Source organism: Pieris rapae, chromosome 4, assembly GCF_905147795.1.
Source record: "Pieris rapae chromosome 4, ilPieRapa1.1, whole genome shotgun sequence".
Taxonomy (NCBI): domain Eukaryota; kingdom Metazoa; phylum Arthropoda; class Insecta; order Lepidoptera; family Pieridae; genus Pieris; species Pieris rapae.
Genome location: NC_059512.1, coordinates 2,705,757 through 2,725,041, shown reverse-complemented (window position 1 = coordinate 2,725,041; position 19,285 = coordinate 2,705,757). Strand labels below are relative to the sequence as shown.

Here is a 19,285-nt window from a genome sequence, read left to right as displayed (position 1 = left end):
CGTCTGCGTGGTGGGGGTGGGGGTGAGAAGGGGTTACGCTGATGCGTTACAGTAACTTGTGCTGATAGAGTCACTTCATATATCGCTGCAGCTATCCGATGTCGATGATATCGGGCAATGCGTAGTATCTTTAGACTGCACGCTAAGACAAGTGCCGTTGGTACTAGAAGAGTTAACAAGGCGTAGATAAGACAGAATGCAATCGCAGAAGGACCAGCGCCACAGTCCGGGGCACAGCTACCAAATCCAGCATTATACGCCAGCGGAGGTTGAGCTATTGCTAGCGGAGCCAGTAGAACAGCTGTAGCCACCCAGCCAAATCCGATACATATTAGTACCTGAAAAAATTATAAGTAAGTTAAGTTAAGTAAGTTATACTTATTTTGGTAACAGATTCTGAAATACAATAAAATACTAATTTATAAAAATTAAATCGACCTCAAATACCTAACAGCATTATTTACCATGGCTATATTAATATCTTCTCAGCAGAAACAAGTGAATATGGCAAGAAACTGATTTTTATAAAACTGTCCCTACATCGGAATACCTGATTTACAAATAAAAACAGTCATGTCGATATAACTATGAGAACAAACATTTACGTGAACTTAGTACACGTACTGCAAAACTAGATTACTACACTCAAATCTTAATATAAAAATGTCACATACGTATATACATTTGAAATAACGCTAATAACCACAAAATCAGCCAAAGGAAAAGTTATTCAGACATCATAACTGATAGACTCTGCGAAATTTACTAGTTAGGCACACAATTAGACACATTCGTGTATTTATACGACCATAATTGTAAAACTCTATAAAATTGACTTATGTTCAAGCATTGCAAGGATGGATTTCATGACAGTGAACATCCAAAAAAAGTTATAGGAATACTTCATATATAAACTAATTAGCAGTTATTTATATTGAATTATCATAGGCATATAAACAAATAATCAATATTGTTATTTTAATAAATTTTAGTACATATTTAAATCTTTAATTGTTTAATTGTTTCAATCAATTTTATTGAAGTAAGACAGAAAATTAAGTATATATATGGAATAGCTCATACCTTTTTGGCAGAAACAATGGCAGCATAATGGAGTGGTGCAGCAATAGCAGCAGCTCGGTCAGCATGTAGCCCACACACGGTCCAAAGTTGCAATGGATGCAGTGCGTGCAATAATACTGCGCAGGCGCACGTACCACCGCCGCATAATGCAGTGCCGCTGGCTAACGCTCCTACTACACCCAGATGAACCAGAAGCAGTGACGATGCGGAAACCGCCTGAAATAATTATATTGAGTAAAGAAAGGAGTACCTAAAAAATTGGCTGAACAACGCCATATTAGTAAATAAAAATTAAATGGCCTATTTATCCCTTAGCAACTATTACAATATGTTAAAACTTGAATCAAAAAAAGTCGGTTGTCTGTAATGTCTGTTTATTGACGATAGTTGAACGTGACAAAGTCATAAGAAAATACCGATGGAATGGTTGCATTTTTCAAGAGAAAATTTTAATTATATTTGTTTGATAGATACTTTGTATGGAAATAGAAGAGGTAAATTGAAATCACAATTGAATTCATCAAGTTACATTTATTTGTACGCATAAATACAATAATGTCATTTTTTAACGAACGAACGCTGCCGAACGTGGATGCCAAATCTGCCTCTTTGTTGCTCGTTCACGATCTCACTTGCACTTCAAGTCTTAAATGGAACGCCTCAAAGCGAGATAACGCCGCATGCGTCAAGAGCGAGGTAACGCCGCATGTATTATGTTTTTTGTGCGTGCAGCCGGCTCCATCGAATTATAAGACGTTGTGATGTCAAAGTGTGAATATAAAAGTCAACTAATATAAAATAAAAGATCATAATCTTAGTCAATTCTTAGTTCTAAGGACCACTTCACGGGGAACAGCCTCCTCCAGACCACTCCACTTTTCTCTATCGATCGCCAAGTGTATACAATATTCACCCCCTGCCTTTCAATTCCATAAGATCACCTCACAAGTGGCCCATCTCTCTCGTCAAACCGTTTCTTCGAAGTGGCATTGTTAGGTCTAATTGTATAGAAATTATATGTTACAGACTTGTATACAAAAGTCTTACCAATACTATTACAGAGATATAAATATTACTTATGAAACTCAGGCAACATTGTCAAACAACTAAGTGCATATATAGACCAATAGTTTTCATCCTACTATTTTTGATTTTGGTTTCTAAAATTATTGACCCTGGTCCAATAGTGAAGGCATCGTCTTTCTTTCAACTGTGGGTATGGATAGAGGTTTTTTCCACTCTTCAGTAATTACTCTTCGCAAACTTACGTGTCTCGCAGTTTATTCAGCCGTCCAGGGGACTTGGCAACGGTATCAAGAGACCAGTTCTGTCAAAACAAGACTCGGTTCGGGAAAAAACCATGCACAGAACCAGAAGATGGCTTTGTGGTGAGTAAGGCGTTGCAGAATCGTCTGAAATTTAGGTGCCCATTTTCTTTGTATATATTTATTTTTGTTTATATTGTTTGTGTACAAAAGAGTTTATAATAGAAATAAAACAATGAAAGTATTAGCCGGAAAGGCGATCTTCAATAATTAGCTTTTAAAATAAAATCTAAGAGAGCCTCAAAGGAGTCGAGATTGCTATAATTAAGTCGGAAGTATTTTAAGGTAAAATATTTGTACCTTTTACGCCTTTTTCGAAAACGTAGATTATTTTCCGCACCAAGTGATTTTTCTGTCCTTTTTAAATATAAAATCATAAACGTGGATTAAATTAAGTATTTTGTATGATAGTTAAAATGTAATTTCCACATGAAAATATTTTAAACATATTACTTGTCTATGTTATTTATTTATTTACAATTCGTTACGTTATACAATAACATATACATAAAAAAGCCTATTACACATGTTACCAAGAGACGGGCGCCTTATCGCCTTATCGCTAACAAACGCTTTCTTTCAGGCAATCCTAGTATGGCACAATAATAACAATTACAGAGGGCAGAAATGCATATATAAATAAAAAAAAATAAAAAAAGGCGTATTAAAAGAATTTAAAAAGTTTTCTTAACAAATTTTGTTATTTCAAGTATGAAATTCAGTAACGTATAGTAATATAATATATTCTGACCTAATTTATGTCAAATTTTCAAGAATATTAAAAAAAATATTCACGTTGTTCTTTTTTTTAATTCTCATTGTTTTACGCAAACACAGTCGAAATATGCGTTTCAATTTGCATAAACATAACCGAAATGGAAGCAAGGAGGTACAACGGCATTCATGAAATATTTACTACGGCCTCTGGAGGCTTACTTTCATGTTTGGGCCTAATGTTTGGGAAATATATTATTTTATTTAAGTACTCAATTATGACATTTCCTGTTTGTTAGGATACCGAGACGTGAAAAATATTACATGATATGTTGTGCTTGGAAAGACGCTTTTAAACATAAAATTAATTGTATTGTTTAAACACTCTTTTGTTGTTCAAATTTAATAGAAAATTATTTCCCCAACTAGATTAAATTAAAATTATGTTAATAAGGTATGTCCTTAATATGAGTTATATAACATGAGCTTGTGTGTACTGCGTTTACTAATGTATAAGTTTAATGAAGTTTATTATCAAATGTAAGTTAAAACATAAAAATTCAAATATATCCTGCCAACATCGTACACTGACATTAGGTCAATTTTATTAGTATATATTTTATTTGGTCCATTGACCAAAAAAACTCCGCAGGCGTATTCGAAACGGTTCCGCTGCCATTATTTCCCGTATATCTGTAGGCAAGCTTCTGCAAAGACTTGTTCCGAAAGAGGTTATTTTCTTGCGGCCGTATTTGTTTCTGATTTAGGGTAAATGATAAGTGTTATGTCGGTTACGGGCTACGACGACTGGGTTAAATTTAATGCTCATGTGTATTAAGTTTTGTATTTATACCACTGCTTAATGTTCATTGAATTTGTGGCAATGTATTTTTATTTTTTTATAGAACAGGGGGCAAACGGGCAGGAGGCTCACCTGATGTGATACCGCCGCCCATGGACACTCTCGTATAGTTTGTCAGTGAAAGTTAGAGTAGGATAAGAAAGAGAATTGGAATTGGAAAGCTTCTAGCAAGAACACGAAGATCACTTAGAAGATTAATTAGACACGATGATTATGTCCATGTGGATGGTGGAGTATACGATAAGTATGTTAGATATGGAGATGGTATTTTTTTGCTGTTTTTCTTCTTCAATAGATCCGCGTTTAGATTTCAAAGGTGAAAAGATTGTATTGTACTACGCTTTGAAGAGAATATAAGAAATTTAGTAGGTATTAATGGTGATATGTAAATAATACTGTATTAAATTATAGGCCCTATTTATCATTAGGCATTACAAATGATAATTAATTGAAGTAACCAGCATAGCTTACTGATTAAGGTATATATCATACGTACGCAGGTTCTTCCATGCAAAAAGGGAATTTTAAACTATTCAAAGAAACGTTTAGAAGTAAGCGGAAATTCTGGAGGAGATGATGCAACGAACAACTTCCGCTAATCGATGCAACCTTTCCTAAATAGTTTCCTTTAACCTACATTGTGTACTGTACTTACATACGAAACTCCATTATTAAAGAAAATCAAGTGCTCAGTTTAAAAAAATGTTTTCGTATGAAGGAATCTACAATTCACGGAAGGTAATATGTTTGTGTACAAGTGAGTGATATATACTAGTAACATTACCGGTTTTAATAAATAATCCTTAAATACTTGCTAATTTTGTTATATATTTAAAATGTTTTATTTTACATTGTCATTTAAAAATAAAGAATCAGTGTCGCTACAACGGTTTTAGGTTTGGACATCAAACCTGGTGCACAACCGAGAATCGAACCTACGATATTAGGGATGCGAGCCGCACGCTGAAGCCTACCTACTAAGCCAACATTGTTCTAGGTGTATTTAAATAACGATTATCGTTTTAATAAGCTACCTTCCCCTTTGAGCTTTGACAACGCCATCGTATTTAAAAAAATAGCATCAACAAATTTTTTAAATTTTCTAATTTGCTTAAGTTGATGACGTTCATACAAGCATAAAGACAGACCGTCGAGAGACTACGTTTGATAATATGTAAGTTTCTATCGCATTAAGTATGTCTATACTATGTAACCACATTGAAAATATTATGAAAAACCGTCAAAAGAATTTGTAACATTATATCACTCCATGGAGTATGTTATGTCAATTGTCATATTCAGTCATCGGTTCAATCTGGCATTACTGTTAAGCTAGATTGATTTCAGACGCTTTACAAATATATAATGTGAATTTATTCGTGAATATGTAGTTGAAAAGCAAAATTATGTCTGTTAAGTGGATTTTTGCCAAACAGTAACGACTCGGGTTTAAATTCTGAGTTCTAAGGTAACAATTTATTTACAATAAACTGTGTTTGGGCTTCTCTATTACTACTTCCAATAATATATCTATTAAATAAATAACTGTAACTCCTTATAAATAAATAAAAAATATATATTTATAATATGAAAATCATCTCCTTAATATATTGTTCCAGATTTTATGCAAATTTTTGATGTAAATGCTATTTATAAACAATGTGTTGCATATTCACTTGCTGCGGGTGGATGATTGATCTCATTCAAAGGTATTCTGTAAACTTAAATAGCTGTAAAGTCCTGGATACATTCCCAGTGAAATAAACTTGCTTACAATTGATGATGATAGCATAATCTTGTGTCACAGTAGGCTAAAACATAAATACCGGCGCAAAGTGCGTCTGTCTGTCCTATACCCCAATATATCGGTTTAAAACGTAATATTCGTTAAATTAATTTTACATTACAAGGTTAATACGCGAAATATTTTTCGTTCGCTGAATGCTATAAATCTTGTTTACAAATTAAAATAGTTCATACCGATTCTATTGACCGTTGAAATCTAGCCTTGTCTCTAATTTAGAAGCCACAAAAGTCTATAAGCCTTTGTAAGATAAATAGTGAGGAAGTATCTACATAAATAATTGTTCTTGTCTTATAAATAATTCACCAGACATGTCCGACCTCAGAAAACATCTGTAATGACTAAATTGAATTAAAAACAACCAAATAAATTTACATTTATTGATGCTTTTTAACAAACACTTCGTACACACTTTGAAATATAATATCCTTATCTATCCATGATATTTCAAGTGATTAGGATATTAAACAAAGTATGAAAGTACTGACTGCAGTGCCAACTGCTGGGTTGATTTGTGAAATCATCCAGGGCTCCGCCCCAAACGCATACAATAAAAAACCAATCGGGTGATGAATTGCCGAATCGCTTTGCGTGCGCCACGAATTTCAATAGACAATTATGAAGACCTCCTCATGTAAATACCAGATATTAAATCTTCAGACTTATTACTCTACAATACTTTTGTAATTCTCCTGTTCAGATTTAAATTATAATTTGTTGCACCTTTTAAAAAGAGCGCGAAAAAGTTTATCGGGGTTCCTTTTTTTAATCTTATCTGTAGATGCTTTATATTAAAAATTAAAATATATCTGTAGTGCTTGTTCGAACTGCTGTTTCAGATTGAAAAGTCTATTTTGTATTGGACTGTACATTGATAGTGCTTTTATATAACATCTCGCGTCACCCGGAATAATGTTGATCAATAACGCTTACCGCGCCCGCAGTCTATTGCAAAAAATTGAACCGAGTTCAAAATGTACCAAAAAGTCTCAATAAGTATCGGTCCGCAGACATAGAAGCTATGTTTGAACATATATATATATATATGTTAAAAAATAGGAGAATTAATAAACTCTGCAATTGTTTTTTTTGAACTTGGTTTAAAAACTATCTTTGTTGGTTTAATAACTACTTTTATTCTGGGAGTACAGTGTCGTCAGATGTAATTATTTAACTTATGTATACAAATACTGTTACTTAATCCTTTTTTAAAAGAGTAAGGGTGTAGTTTCTTGTCCATTCTTCTCCACACGATACTACCTTTTGGAAGGGGCAACTCGAATCATCTTTATATTTTATATAACGTTCAAAGTGCTATTTTACGTGATCTAATTGGAATAAATAATTTGATGTGAAACATTAATAATTCTCTGCGTGAGCTGCAACAATCAGTCCCTTTTTACGTCAATATAAGGCTTAATACTGGTTTAAACGTTTGAATCACACTAGCATTGTAAAATAGTGAGAAAACCAGTATGCTTTATACAAAACCAAACTACGCACAGGCTGATCACCGACTTGCGTAAGAAAAATAATAATTGATCATGCAACAGATTGGGACCTAAAAGTTATAGCGTCTTTTATAAATGAAGCTTCAGAGTTAGAAATATTTCAGACTATGGACATTTACAATGTCTTGCTGCATCAGCTCGGCGGTTTGCTGCACACTTGTGACAGCGTCTATGTCTGGAGTCGCCTTGGGCTATAACTATTCCTTAGCTGAATATATTGATTTGAAAGGTCAGCATACATCAATTTAGAATAAAAACCGTACCGTTAGCACATGGCTGTGTCCTTTATATATTAATACTTCTTGAAATTGTCAAGGGGGCGTAGGCTCCTCGTTGGAAAATACTGTTGGACCAGTACTTAGTTGTTTCTGTTGATATATGTTGTTTATTCCACAGTACAACTAGTAACTTAAAGTATTCACATCAAATATGCTAAGTATTCTTATATCGATACTATATTGTTTATATATTTAATCCTAATCTAAATTGAAATTTTTTATACCGTTATTACATACTAAAAATGTTATGTAAAATGGCGGTGTAAAAAACTTTTATTTTTAGAAGAGTAATATGATGAAATAATTTCTCATTTGTGGAATGATATAGAAAATTAAAAAATAATTTTCGAAAATGAAAATTAGCTAAGTTTAGTGTTGAAACATTTTCATTTACATCTATATCTTTATTATATATTGTGTTAATTAATTATAAATCATTAAAATACTGATACTAGTTATTAACGATATCTCAATTTTTCAGAGACCAATGTATCTGTTTATTTGAAGAGGGGAGTCTTTGATGACGACATCGCTGACGATATGGACTGGAGAAGGAGTGGCCATATGCCAGTGAAGGGACATATCAATGATGAAAATCGTAAGACTACATAATTATATAAGATTAATTTGTATTACTTTTAAGCGTCTCTCAACACACCAGCTAGACGCCAATGTTCATGTTTTCATAATTACAACACTTGCTATTAGAAAATATCATGAGGAATTCGACATATGTGACCCCAAAATCAACGACGTCTCAAGTACAATCATAATTTCGATCAAAAATAATTGTCTATAGTACACACGTATAATAGTTTCTACATATGTTTATCTATATATTAATCTACAAAAGTATTTGCTTAAATCTCTCGTGTTCACACCCCTAAATAACTACGCAAAACATTCCTTATTTAATTAAGACTTTCATAATCTACTTCGTTATAATAAATCACAAGTTTTAGTTAGTATTATAATAAATGAAAGGTGTTTAATAATAATTAGCATCAAAGAAAGACATTTGTATTACTTACAACAAGGAAATATTTGACAAATACAAGTTCATCAAAAATCTAATTAACGAATGTTCATTACATTTCTTCTGCGTCAATAAGTAATATAGGAAATTCATTGTTCACATCTAACGTTTGAAATAATCAATTCTCTATTTATCTATTCTGTATCTAATCTCTATCCATTTCCTTACGTAGTTGTTAACTAATATGACGAATCCGAACCGGGTTCGATTTCTAGCAAAACATAAAGTTTATTTCCACAATATACCAATGTTAACAATTCACAGTTTAATTTCATAACCATTGATTATAGAACGAACAATTCTATATCTTCAATCCATCTTTTTCTGCTTATTATTAAGACAAAACTTTATCAGTTATCACGGGGGCTGCTGACGATGAGCAATCATCCATGAGAGCTGGTCGAAGACTGGACGACTCAATTTTGAACTCTAATGATAAAAATAGTTTCGAAGGTGCTTTAATGAAGCTAACAGCAAAACCTCCCGCTGAAAGGGAAAGTTCGACACACGCTGAAATTAAAATACATGACGTAAGTATTATAAAAGCAGCGACGTTCCCCGCAATATACACTTTAGGGTAAATGTGCTTATGTTTAAAGTTCCTAATGGAATGGAGTGTTGAAAGCAAAATATTTATTCACTAAATGTGTTAGTACCAACCAACGACTTTTATATTTGTATATATGTTCAACTCATCCCGTCCTCGAAAATATCGCAGAATCTTATCTCATATATAAAGACATTTAAAAGTAGGTATATTTGTTTAAATATACTTTTAAATGTCTTTAGTAATCCTAGATAATTTAACGGAAAAACATTATTTTCTATTTAGACGTCCCATGAAGTATTTTCGAAAACATTCGTCTTTGGGTCTTTCAGGTAAAGAGCGTACAAAATCTAGACGGCAACGAACTCTTAAACCATCTGGCATTGCGAGTGATGCATCTGTGCCTGGCCTTGCATCACTTAATATATCTATCGCCTTCTGCCCAAAAAATACGATTGTACTAAACAAAAATATTTCTCTTAATCGGCGAATAATAATACTAGAGTAGTCCCAATTTAAACTGAAAAATGAATCTTCCTGACATCTATCGGCGAATAATAATACTATTTTTTTTAAATTGCTTTAACGACACAACAACACTAAAGCTATTCCAGCATATATAATCTATATTGTTCATATTTCATCATTTTATTAGTATGTAATTCGTACTTATATATAATTTCCAAAAACACGATTTATAAAAAAATAAAAATACCGAGCAAAGCTCGGCCATCCAGGTACTATATATAATTTCAAACGATTGTAAAAAATAATTTCTGTGAACATTGCAGGGTTAAGTGCATAATTATAAATATAGATCCAATTTATAACAAACATTTACGGCAAGATATCAATAGCTAATGCGCCACCATTTTAATGACGTAACATTGTGAACACACATTAAGTAGGACACATTCTATTAAGGGACCGTAATATCTGGGGTACCAATTTTGATTGCAGATCGAGTTAGCTTTTGTGAAGTGAATGCTTCCGCATGTTAAGTTAAAGTGGCACTACAGCGACTGAAGATGCTTAATCCACTTTGCCGTTTCCTTTAGGCTTGTTGTTTACATGATAATAATCAATGGCTTTATATCCGATTTTTTGTCTTAGCCCCAGCAATCTTTTACCATCGCAATCTATTTTCTTGGGTCTAACTTCGAACACCTATTGTTACTAGGTACTTGACAACTACATCCGACCAACGCAGCCTCTTCAAACGGGTTTTTTGTTGCCACCAGGTTGTGAGCTCAGTAAGGATCTTGTCGTCCGCCATTCGGTGCACATGTTCCAAACACCTGGTGCATTTTATGAATTTCACGATGTTGACGTCGTCTACATAAAGTTTAGAATTGCGAATATGCACCGAATAACACCGTCACACAAAGTAACACCGTAACACGTAACAACGACACCGTCGTCGCTAACAGGCTAAAAATTCTTTGAAGAATCACAACATCATGACATTTTTAACAGAAAACTTCTTATTTTCTTCCTATGTTCTTATGTTTCTTTCATCTGCTTATGTTTGCAAATTAAATTTGTTATCCTATCACGGGTTCACATTATGGAATTAACGAATTTTCTCCATCTAGACATCTATCGTCTAAAATTACGATTTAATAGCACATTAATCGAATAATTAAAAGCAAGTTGTGTTTGGCTATTATGGGCTTAGCCGTTAATATGCCTCATATTATAAGCAATAAAATTGTCGGGATCGACCACGATGACTCGTGACGAGACGTTCTTTAACCCTTCGTTTATTAATGACTTGGCGATTTACGCAGAAAACTAATATTAAGTTAGTAATCTATATTTTTTTAAATATATCAAATTAAACTAAAAAATTATTTGTAGGCATTAGATCAATTGCCATCGCGACACATGCAAATTGATGAATTGAAAGCTATACAAAGTGCGATTAATATGCAGAAAGCCGGTGAAGCAGAGAGACGAGCACTTCAACAACAAATTGTATGTATTTAAGATTATATTATTGGTGCTACATCTGGTAACTACTAAGTCTCGGAGGCGGTAAGTTTCGCCAAAGCAAATAACCAAACAATGCTTAGTTTGGGTAGGCACAAAAACATACAGAATTATGGGACTTAATTACAATATATATATAATTATTTATTGGTAGTAAATGTATCTTTTACTGCAAGAAAATTTTCTTTTTATTAGATATTTACGTTAACAAGTACATTTTCTGCAGCCTCAAGAAAGTGGAAGGAGAATGTTACCAAGAGTGTCAATACTACCTCCATTTGCGACCACACCCAGTAACTCTTTAAGACTGGCTGTTCCAGACCAAGGCTTTCATAACCCATATAACTGGAAAGCTCCAAAACATCAATCCCATATTCCCCCGGATCTTTTTGATTACGGCGAGCGACTAACTTTTCCAACGCCTATAACAGCGAAGCCTACTCCAATAAGACCCAGTAGACCTAAGCCGAGACCTCAAACAACATCGGCGTTCAAGCCCATTCCCACAACGATACGCACAGTTAAAGTTGATGAAGCTATATCAAAAGATTTTGACCAAGTGTTGGACAAAATAGACAGAAATCTTCTTTTGGACAAATTTGATGACCCGAGGTACTTGGAATGTTCTCTTAAATTCACAACGTTTGTGTAACAACAACTCAAAATTAGCATGATTGCGATGTATACTTGTATAACTAACTTATATGCTATCTTCTTTTAGAGGTGCCAATGCATACAATAGCCCATAGTTCAGTTTGATAACTAGCGTTCGATTTTTGAAAATAAAAATAATACAGAATAACGTTATGTTAATAAAAAATGTAGTTTCAGAGATGAAGAAATTGCACATAAAATGAAAAAAGGTCCGAATCAAAGCGAAGAAGATTACGAAGATGATATAAAAGGGATTCCAATTCGAAGAAAGAGAAATATTAGACGAAATAAAATCACCAAATCTAAAAGTAACGCAGAAGATACACTTTTGTATAAATTATATTCCAGTTCAATATTAGATTCGAATGAGATAACCATATCAAAATCAACAGTTCAAGATAATACAAAAATTGACAATTCATACCAGAAACTTGTCATTAATAGTAGTGGTTTGTTGAAATTGTTGTCGTCTTGTACATCGTCGTAGCTTTCGTTCGTTTGTATTCTGATGTCATAATAAATTGGAGAAATATTTTTGTGTTTAATTTTACGTGTCTATTTGTATTGTTGGCCCGGTTAATGGGAAGGAGACGGTCCGACCTGCAGAATACACTTCACGTGGAGTACACACAGGTATTAACACACAAAACTAAGCGGCTCTTTAGGCAAACAAATGTTAGCTTGTGTTTCATTGATCATGTTTTTGTAGACAAGTAGGTGACTAGTTTTTTTTTAAACCCAATTCGTTCTACACAAAAGTTAAAAACTTCGTCTAAAATAACTAACTGTGTATGTAATAAATGAATTATTACTTTTGCTTTAGATTTAAGAGACAAAATGGCATTGTTGAAAATAAATACAACAAAAGAATGATATATCAAAGCCTTTGACTGCTTCGTCGTGCAGGAATTTCCAATTAGATGTTTCAAAAGACCCGTTAATTTATTAGTGTCGAATAAAAAATACATTGTATTTTATGGACTCAGCTGTAATAATTAAATACGAGAGAATAAATCAGTATTTAGACTAACCGAGGATTGAGTCGTAAATTACAATTAAGCTATGCAAATGAAGTGTAATTACATTTTAATTATGTCATTAAACAAGACATTACATTTAATGAAAACATTACTAAAATTCCGAAGCCTTAGGAATTATCGTCTAATAAACTCATTTGCGTCTTTAGGATTAAGCATTTAAAAAAAAACGATTTCCTTGATTACAATTGTATACTGTCTGTGTCAGACACGCCAGAAATGTTGCTTGTGGAAATAATTTCTTATAAAAAAGGTATTTTCTTTTCTTTTTTTAATCCTTTATTCTACAGTATGGTAATTACAGTACTCTTCGTGAAGCAGTGAGGCTCATGTATACCTCAAAATAGTAAGATATAGATAATATTCAAGGCAAAGATCAGCCATGCGTAAACCCGAAACAATTTCGGTTAGTTGGTCAATTCGCAATCAGTCCCTCTTAATGTAGAGGTTATGGTTGATAGATGTAAAATTATATTTTAAGAAAAGTATCCGTTTTCCCAAGTCAATGAAAATGGATTGTATGGAGAGTTAATGCAGTAAAACGCTGTTTATCTCTGAGATGCCTGATTCCGTAATAATGTCTAAATGGGATATAATATACATACTACGACATCCACAAGTAATATTTATGTATATATCACTACATTTACAACTATTTCAAACTCACCCACCCGGCTATGAATCAAAAACATAAATAATATTTTTTTAAGTTACGTAATTAAAAATCATACAAGGAATATTAAAATAAAAACGTAAAAAACTGTCGGATAACTTATGTCAAAGCAATGCGGAACAATAGGAATGTCGGCCCAAATGAAAACGTAATCAAAATATATGGTTTCACTCTTTTTATCAACTCTCAGAGTTAAGGTGACAAATTCTCGATATTTTCGGTTTAAATTTATTATTTCGTATATAAATAATGATTATGAAGGTTGTTTCACATGGAGTAAATCGGGAGTGTCAAATAACAATTAAATAAGGGTGTATTCATTAAACAAAAATATCCGCTTCCGTGGCACGTCTATATCACATGCCCTAATTACTTACATACATTGTACCCGTTCGAGCCTTAAAAATAAAAGAAATCAATAAAAACGGCACAGGTCCAAAGTGTATTACACAGTTATCGGCGTCCATAGAACGCTGACGAGGCCGATACATGCATACTTTTCATCTATAATTTTTGCTTAGTTGGTAATTTCTGTAACGTTAAAAATTGGCAGTTCTTGAAACATTCTAGATAAACTAGACGAACTAAACTTTTATATAGTAAACTAGCTTACCTGGCAAACGTCGTTTTGCCATTCATAATAAAAATAGGAGTTGATCGTAGAGGGGTGAAAATTAGGGGTTGTGTGTATTTTTAATGCTGTACCATTTTTTTATCTAAAATTGAAAAAAAAATTAGGGGTGGACTACCCTTAACATTTAGGGGGATGAAAAATAGATGTTGTCCGATTCTCAGACACACCCAATATGCACAGAAAATTTCATGAGAATCACTCAAGCCGTTTCGGAGGAGTTTAACCACAAACACCGCGACACGAGAATTTTATATATAAGATATATCTACATACATAAAACTCATATTAAAACCGTACATTACCTCTAATTTCCATCATATCCCTCGCTTGTTCACCAAGTATCTATAAAAAGGGATTTTATATTCCCTAACACATTCTTAGTTAACTGTGCTTAACGCGGATAATGAATGGAACCAAATGGTTTGTTTGAGAGGGTCTTTTGGGAATATGGTTAGTGTAACCAATATATATTTAAGCTGTATCTTTTACGTCTAAGTATAAATGAAGCAAAAATGTACCAAACTGGTGTCCAAGGTACAACTAATGAAAAAGAGAAAGACAACTTAGTTTTAGCTTTGTATGTGTGTGTGTTAATATAATTTTAAGAACTTTGATTAAGACATTTTGAAAGGGCTAATTTCATGTACTTTAAGGATACATGTTGTTGTAGAACGCATGTACGTAGTAGCATGTAGTATGTAAGGTATTTATGGAGAGAGTTCAGAGGAGTTGTTCGGATCTGAGTTTCGTCATCGGACGTCGAGCAGTTTACGAAATTCTACCCTATTACCTCTACGTCCGCCGTTCCACAACTGCGCGTTTCAAGGCAGTTTTTGTCGCGCTCCACCACTTTGTGAAACCAGCTGCCTATTGAAGTATTTCCGAACCAATTCGACTTTCAAGAAAAGAGCGTATCCATTCTTAAAAGACCGGCAACGAACTCGCGAGCCCTCTGGCAATGAGAGTGTCCATGGGCAGCGTTATCACTTAACATCAGATGAACCTCCTGCCCGTTTGCCCCCCGTTCTATAAAAAAAACATACATGTATAGTGGGCACTGGGACCGCTGCATTATATATTATATATGTATTTAAGTATTAACCTTTTAATTAAATTAACAATTTTATGTGTGACTAAAATAACTATCTCAAAATAGCGAAATGAAACATAATATTATGATATCCTTATGATCGGAGGCTTCAAGTTATTTCAACTTAATGATAATGGCACTTAAAGGCTCTAGTCTTTTTCGGTGTCAAGTTGCGAGACAAAGCCTGTAGTTAATACACACACGAACTTCTTTTTAAAACTAGCTGATAATATAGGAAGGTACTTAGTCCGAAAGTACAGTTACTGACCTATTTATTAATTGTTTTATGAAGGAGTTTTTGGATGTATCTACTTAATAGGGTCATTAAAATAAGGTACGTCCATATCGACTGTCAGTTAGCCGGTTCATATCGATTTTTGAGTGTATAACGTGATACATTCCTCACGATGTTTGCCTATTACTGTAGCAAATGTTAATTGCGTTCATTGATTCATAGCCGGGAATTGAACGTACGGCCCCAGTGTTGATTTTGTATACCATTATACTATTCTCGTTATATAAACATAAACAGAAATAAAAACACTAGAAAAAGAAAGTACTCTTCGAATAAAGGGAAATAAAACCTTCAAGAAAGTTTAAAGTAAATTGAATTTGTTACCACTCTGTTACCTTCTCGCCTTGGAAAACTTAGGTTTGAAATTGAAATGGGGCATGTCCAGCCCATTATGGGAAATTGCTTGATTGAATACAAAGGAATGGACCATTTCATTTTGATCACTCTGAATTGTTGCCTTTTGATCGTTTTCAAATGAATTGTTTGCAAATTCTTGTGCTGAGTTTTATTTTAGAGAAAAGCTTTTTTTATTTTAAACTTACATCATGTGTTCAAACACAGTTCAAACTCCTATAATGGACACGGGGCAATCAATACATTTCTGCATCTGTTTCATCATTATTCAAATCAAATGTAGTTGATTCGTATTCTGTGTATGGTCAATTGATTCTACTAAGCTCAGAGGCGGTGTAATAATTATTGTGCTGATTAATAAATTGGTGCACAGCCAGTTATTATCACGTAAATTCCCAGCTTCAGATATCAATATTAATTATGTGTACTCTATGTTTCTTAATAATAAAAAAAATAAATAAATCGGAAGTGGGTTTTGTCATTTGAGTTTTTGTGCTAAGCAATGTTTCATTAATAATTAAGTATAACATTCAAACAGGGTCCAAAGTTTAAACACAACCTCATGTAGTGAGGCGTAAAAGTAAATTCGACTTAGGGTCCTTCTAGAAAAGAGCGTGCCAATTCTTAAAAGGCCGGCAACGCGCTCGCGAGCCCTCTGGCACTGAGAGTGTCCATGGGCGGCGGTATCACTTAACATCAGGTGTGCCTGCCCGTTTGCCCCCTGTTCTATAAAAAAAAAAATATTGTAGGCTTGCATTACCTGTTTGGTTATAGCGATGATGAAGAGAATGTAGACGTTTAGCAGCAGACCAATAGCGGAGATGACGGTGACGGCTACGTTAAGCACGAGCTCTATAGCAGCTTCTTCACGTACGTCCGTCCCGTTCATCCCTGAGGCTACTGCCTATATGCCGTTTCACGCTATCATGGCATCACCATGGCTATCTTACTGCTGCTGCTGCGTTCCACCGCATTTCGATTGCCTGAAATAGAAAAATATATCACAAACAAATAATTAATGTATATATAGCCGATATTTTTATTTTTTCTAAATAAATATTAGTGACACTAAGACACCTGCGGAAGAAACAACATTTCAATAAAAGTCTCACTTAGAAATTTTTGAAAAAAAAAATATATATACTTCAGGTGTGTGGTTAACACGTATTTTGGTAAGATTATTTTCCCACAACGATAACTATTTACCAAACAATTTATTTAGAACAATGAAAAATTATAAACGCCAACCTTTTTTTTCTTAAGAACTTCACTGTCTATTAGAACTCGTACAAATATCTATTCAGTAATTTTGAGATTATCGTGACCTGACAGTAGGAGTTCATTAATTTATATTGTGGTTGAACGCGTGCATTTATAAGAATTAATCTTTATTCTATATTTTTAAATAACATAATATACATTGACGTGTTTCCTACAAAGAGCGCCACTATTTTCCGGAATAACATTGCTTACTACAAATAACAAGGTAAGGTCTATCATCTAATGCACTTCAATTCGATTCATCTGGGATTCCTCGAACACAAAGAATCGTATCTATCGATTATTGGATAGAGTTATTACTTACAGATAGATAATAAAGATTTACAATATGTATGCTAAGTTTATACATATTGTAACGCCTGGAAGGTCGGATTTCATACTAGAATTTACTTTAGTATGTAATGTAGTAAAATAAAGTATTGTATATTACTGTATCTACTGCGGAATTACCTTTAAAGCTTAAATTCAAAATTCCATAAAAATAATGAGAAAAATGTTGAAATAATGTCTAACAAGAGCTAAGAAGTTAAATAAACAATTTAATGATTAGTTAATTTTAGTAATAACTGCTGATAGACAAAGAAAAAGGTAAATTATTTTCGTTTATTTTGTTATTATTTAAATTTTTAACATGAAACCAGCCAGTATATAGTAATAAGTAACGTATGTTAAGCTAAATTCGACGAAGTGCTTCATACGTATCAAAAGTAATTTCTCTTAGACTTTTAAAAACTACGAGCTTAATAAATATTAAAAAATATATAAATATTTAAGAAATATCTAAAATATATAAAATTGATTATGTATAATCTTATCAATACTAATTTATTATAAGATCTGTGTGGCTGTTATGCTAAGTAATTGCGTTGATAGATAAAGGTAAATAATTCTATGCATGAAGATATCATACCACATACCATTGTATGATACCTTTTAATAAAATGATTAATCAGATGTATAAAATTTGGTAGATATAAGAGTTTTACCCGTGTATCAAATGTGTTTTTAACCTGAAATAAGACATAATGTTAGAAGATCGTAGATCCCAAATTGCAGCAATATGTACTATCGTAACCTATATGGTCCATTTAGACTACAGTAATTAGGTCAATTAATTTGCATTTGTAATGTATTTCCAATGCTAGCAGAGTATTATCTAACGCCTGTGTCTTTATCTGTGTTATATTAATATATGTATATACGACTAAACATACTCGCATAAATGAAGTCCAGTTATTATATTTAAGTAATACAGTAGATAGAAACTAGCGGTAGCCCGTTCACAATATTTATAAGACCCGCATTAAGTTGTCTGTTATTAGATATGCAATTATATATTTAAGTTACAATATGAGTTAATAGTAAATAACGCTATAGTATAATATATATTTATAAAATTAAGTTATTATTAGCTTTTATACAAAATTTTCTTTTGTAGCTTTCAGTTATCGTATATTATGTATATTAAATAAATTGTATCACTGTATTTTTATTTTATTTTAAACATATTTTTATTTTAAACAAATGAAGCAATTTATCATGTCTAATTTCTGAAAATATTTCGATACAAGTCTATATTCGTCATTATGAATCCAATTTGAGTGCATTCAGAGATTCCGAGTCAAATGCAACTTCCATGTTCAAGAGGTAAAAGAGGATTTTTAAAATCAGAGGGATTTACGCTTGATTTAATATAGCGGTAGTACTCTACGTGATTTGCTTCCACTGTAAGTACACGTGATAGATAAACAAGCAAACGAATTACCAGCCTTATACATGATTTAAGAGTTAATATAAATTGTAGTTTATAAAACAATTGAATAATTAAAATCTTAGACGAAACAAAAGGAATTCAAAAATTTGTGAAAGTAGTGCAGCGAGATTTCTTGGCGACACTTTTGTTTAATATGATTCCAGGTAGGGATGGTAACATACGCACCGCATTTATTCAGCAAATATAAAGCTATATGATCAAAAAATTATATCTCATTACCCTTAATACGCCAACATTTTGATGAATCGTTTACTTTATAAAGAAAGGCATACGGACATCAAAATTAGTCCATTTTGTAGAAAAACATTGGAGATCTACACCGTTTCAGTATGCTTCTTCGA

At 32.8% G+C, this 19,285-nt stretch overlaps 1 protein-coding gene across 1 annotated transcript; it reads left to right on the top strand.

Moving 5' to 3' along the window:
• Nucleotides 1–5,325: 5,325 nt before the first annotated feature.
• Nucleotides 5,326–12,293, top strand: LOC123689137. The gene is made up of 8 exons (XM_045628007.1): nucleotides 5,326–5,452; nucleotides 5,604–5,693; nucleotides 7,404–7,528; nucleotides 8,059–8,175; nucleotides 8,968–9,143; nucleotides 11,021–11,137; nucleotides 11,379–11,764; nucleotides 11,978–12,293. The coding sequence occupies exons 2-8, from the start codon at nucleotides 5,644–5,646 to the stop codon at nucleotides 12,291–12,293; spliced, it is 1,287 nt and encodes a 428-aa protein (XP_045483963.1). The 5' UTR covers nucleotides 5,326–5,452; nucleotides 5,604–5,643.
• The last annotated feature ends 6,992 nt before the right edge of the window (nucleotides 12,294–19,285 follow it).

Bases quoted from the DNA above. Each gene is read 5' to 3' on its own strand.
- LOC123689137 (XM_045628007.1), top strand. From the start codon at position 5,644: ATGTGTTGCATATTCACTTGCTGCGGGTGGATGATTGATCTCATTCAA. The intron at 5,694-7,403 runs GTATTCTGTAAA...GAAATATTTCAG, and splicing joins ATGATTGATCTCATTCAAAG to ACTATGGACATTTACAATGT. The intron at 9,144-11,020 runs GTAAGTATTATA...AATTATTTGTAG, and splicing joins CTGAAATTAAAATACATGAC to GCATTAGATCAATTGCCATC.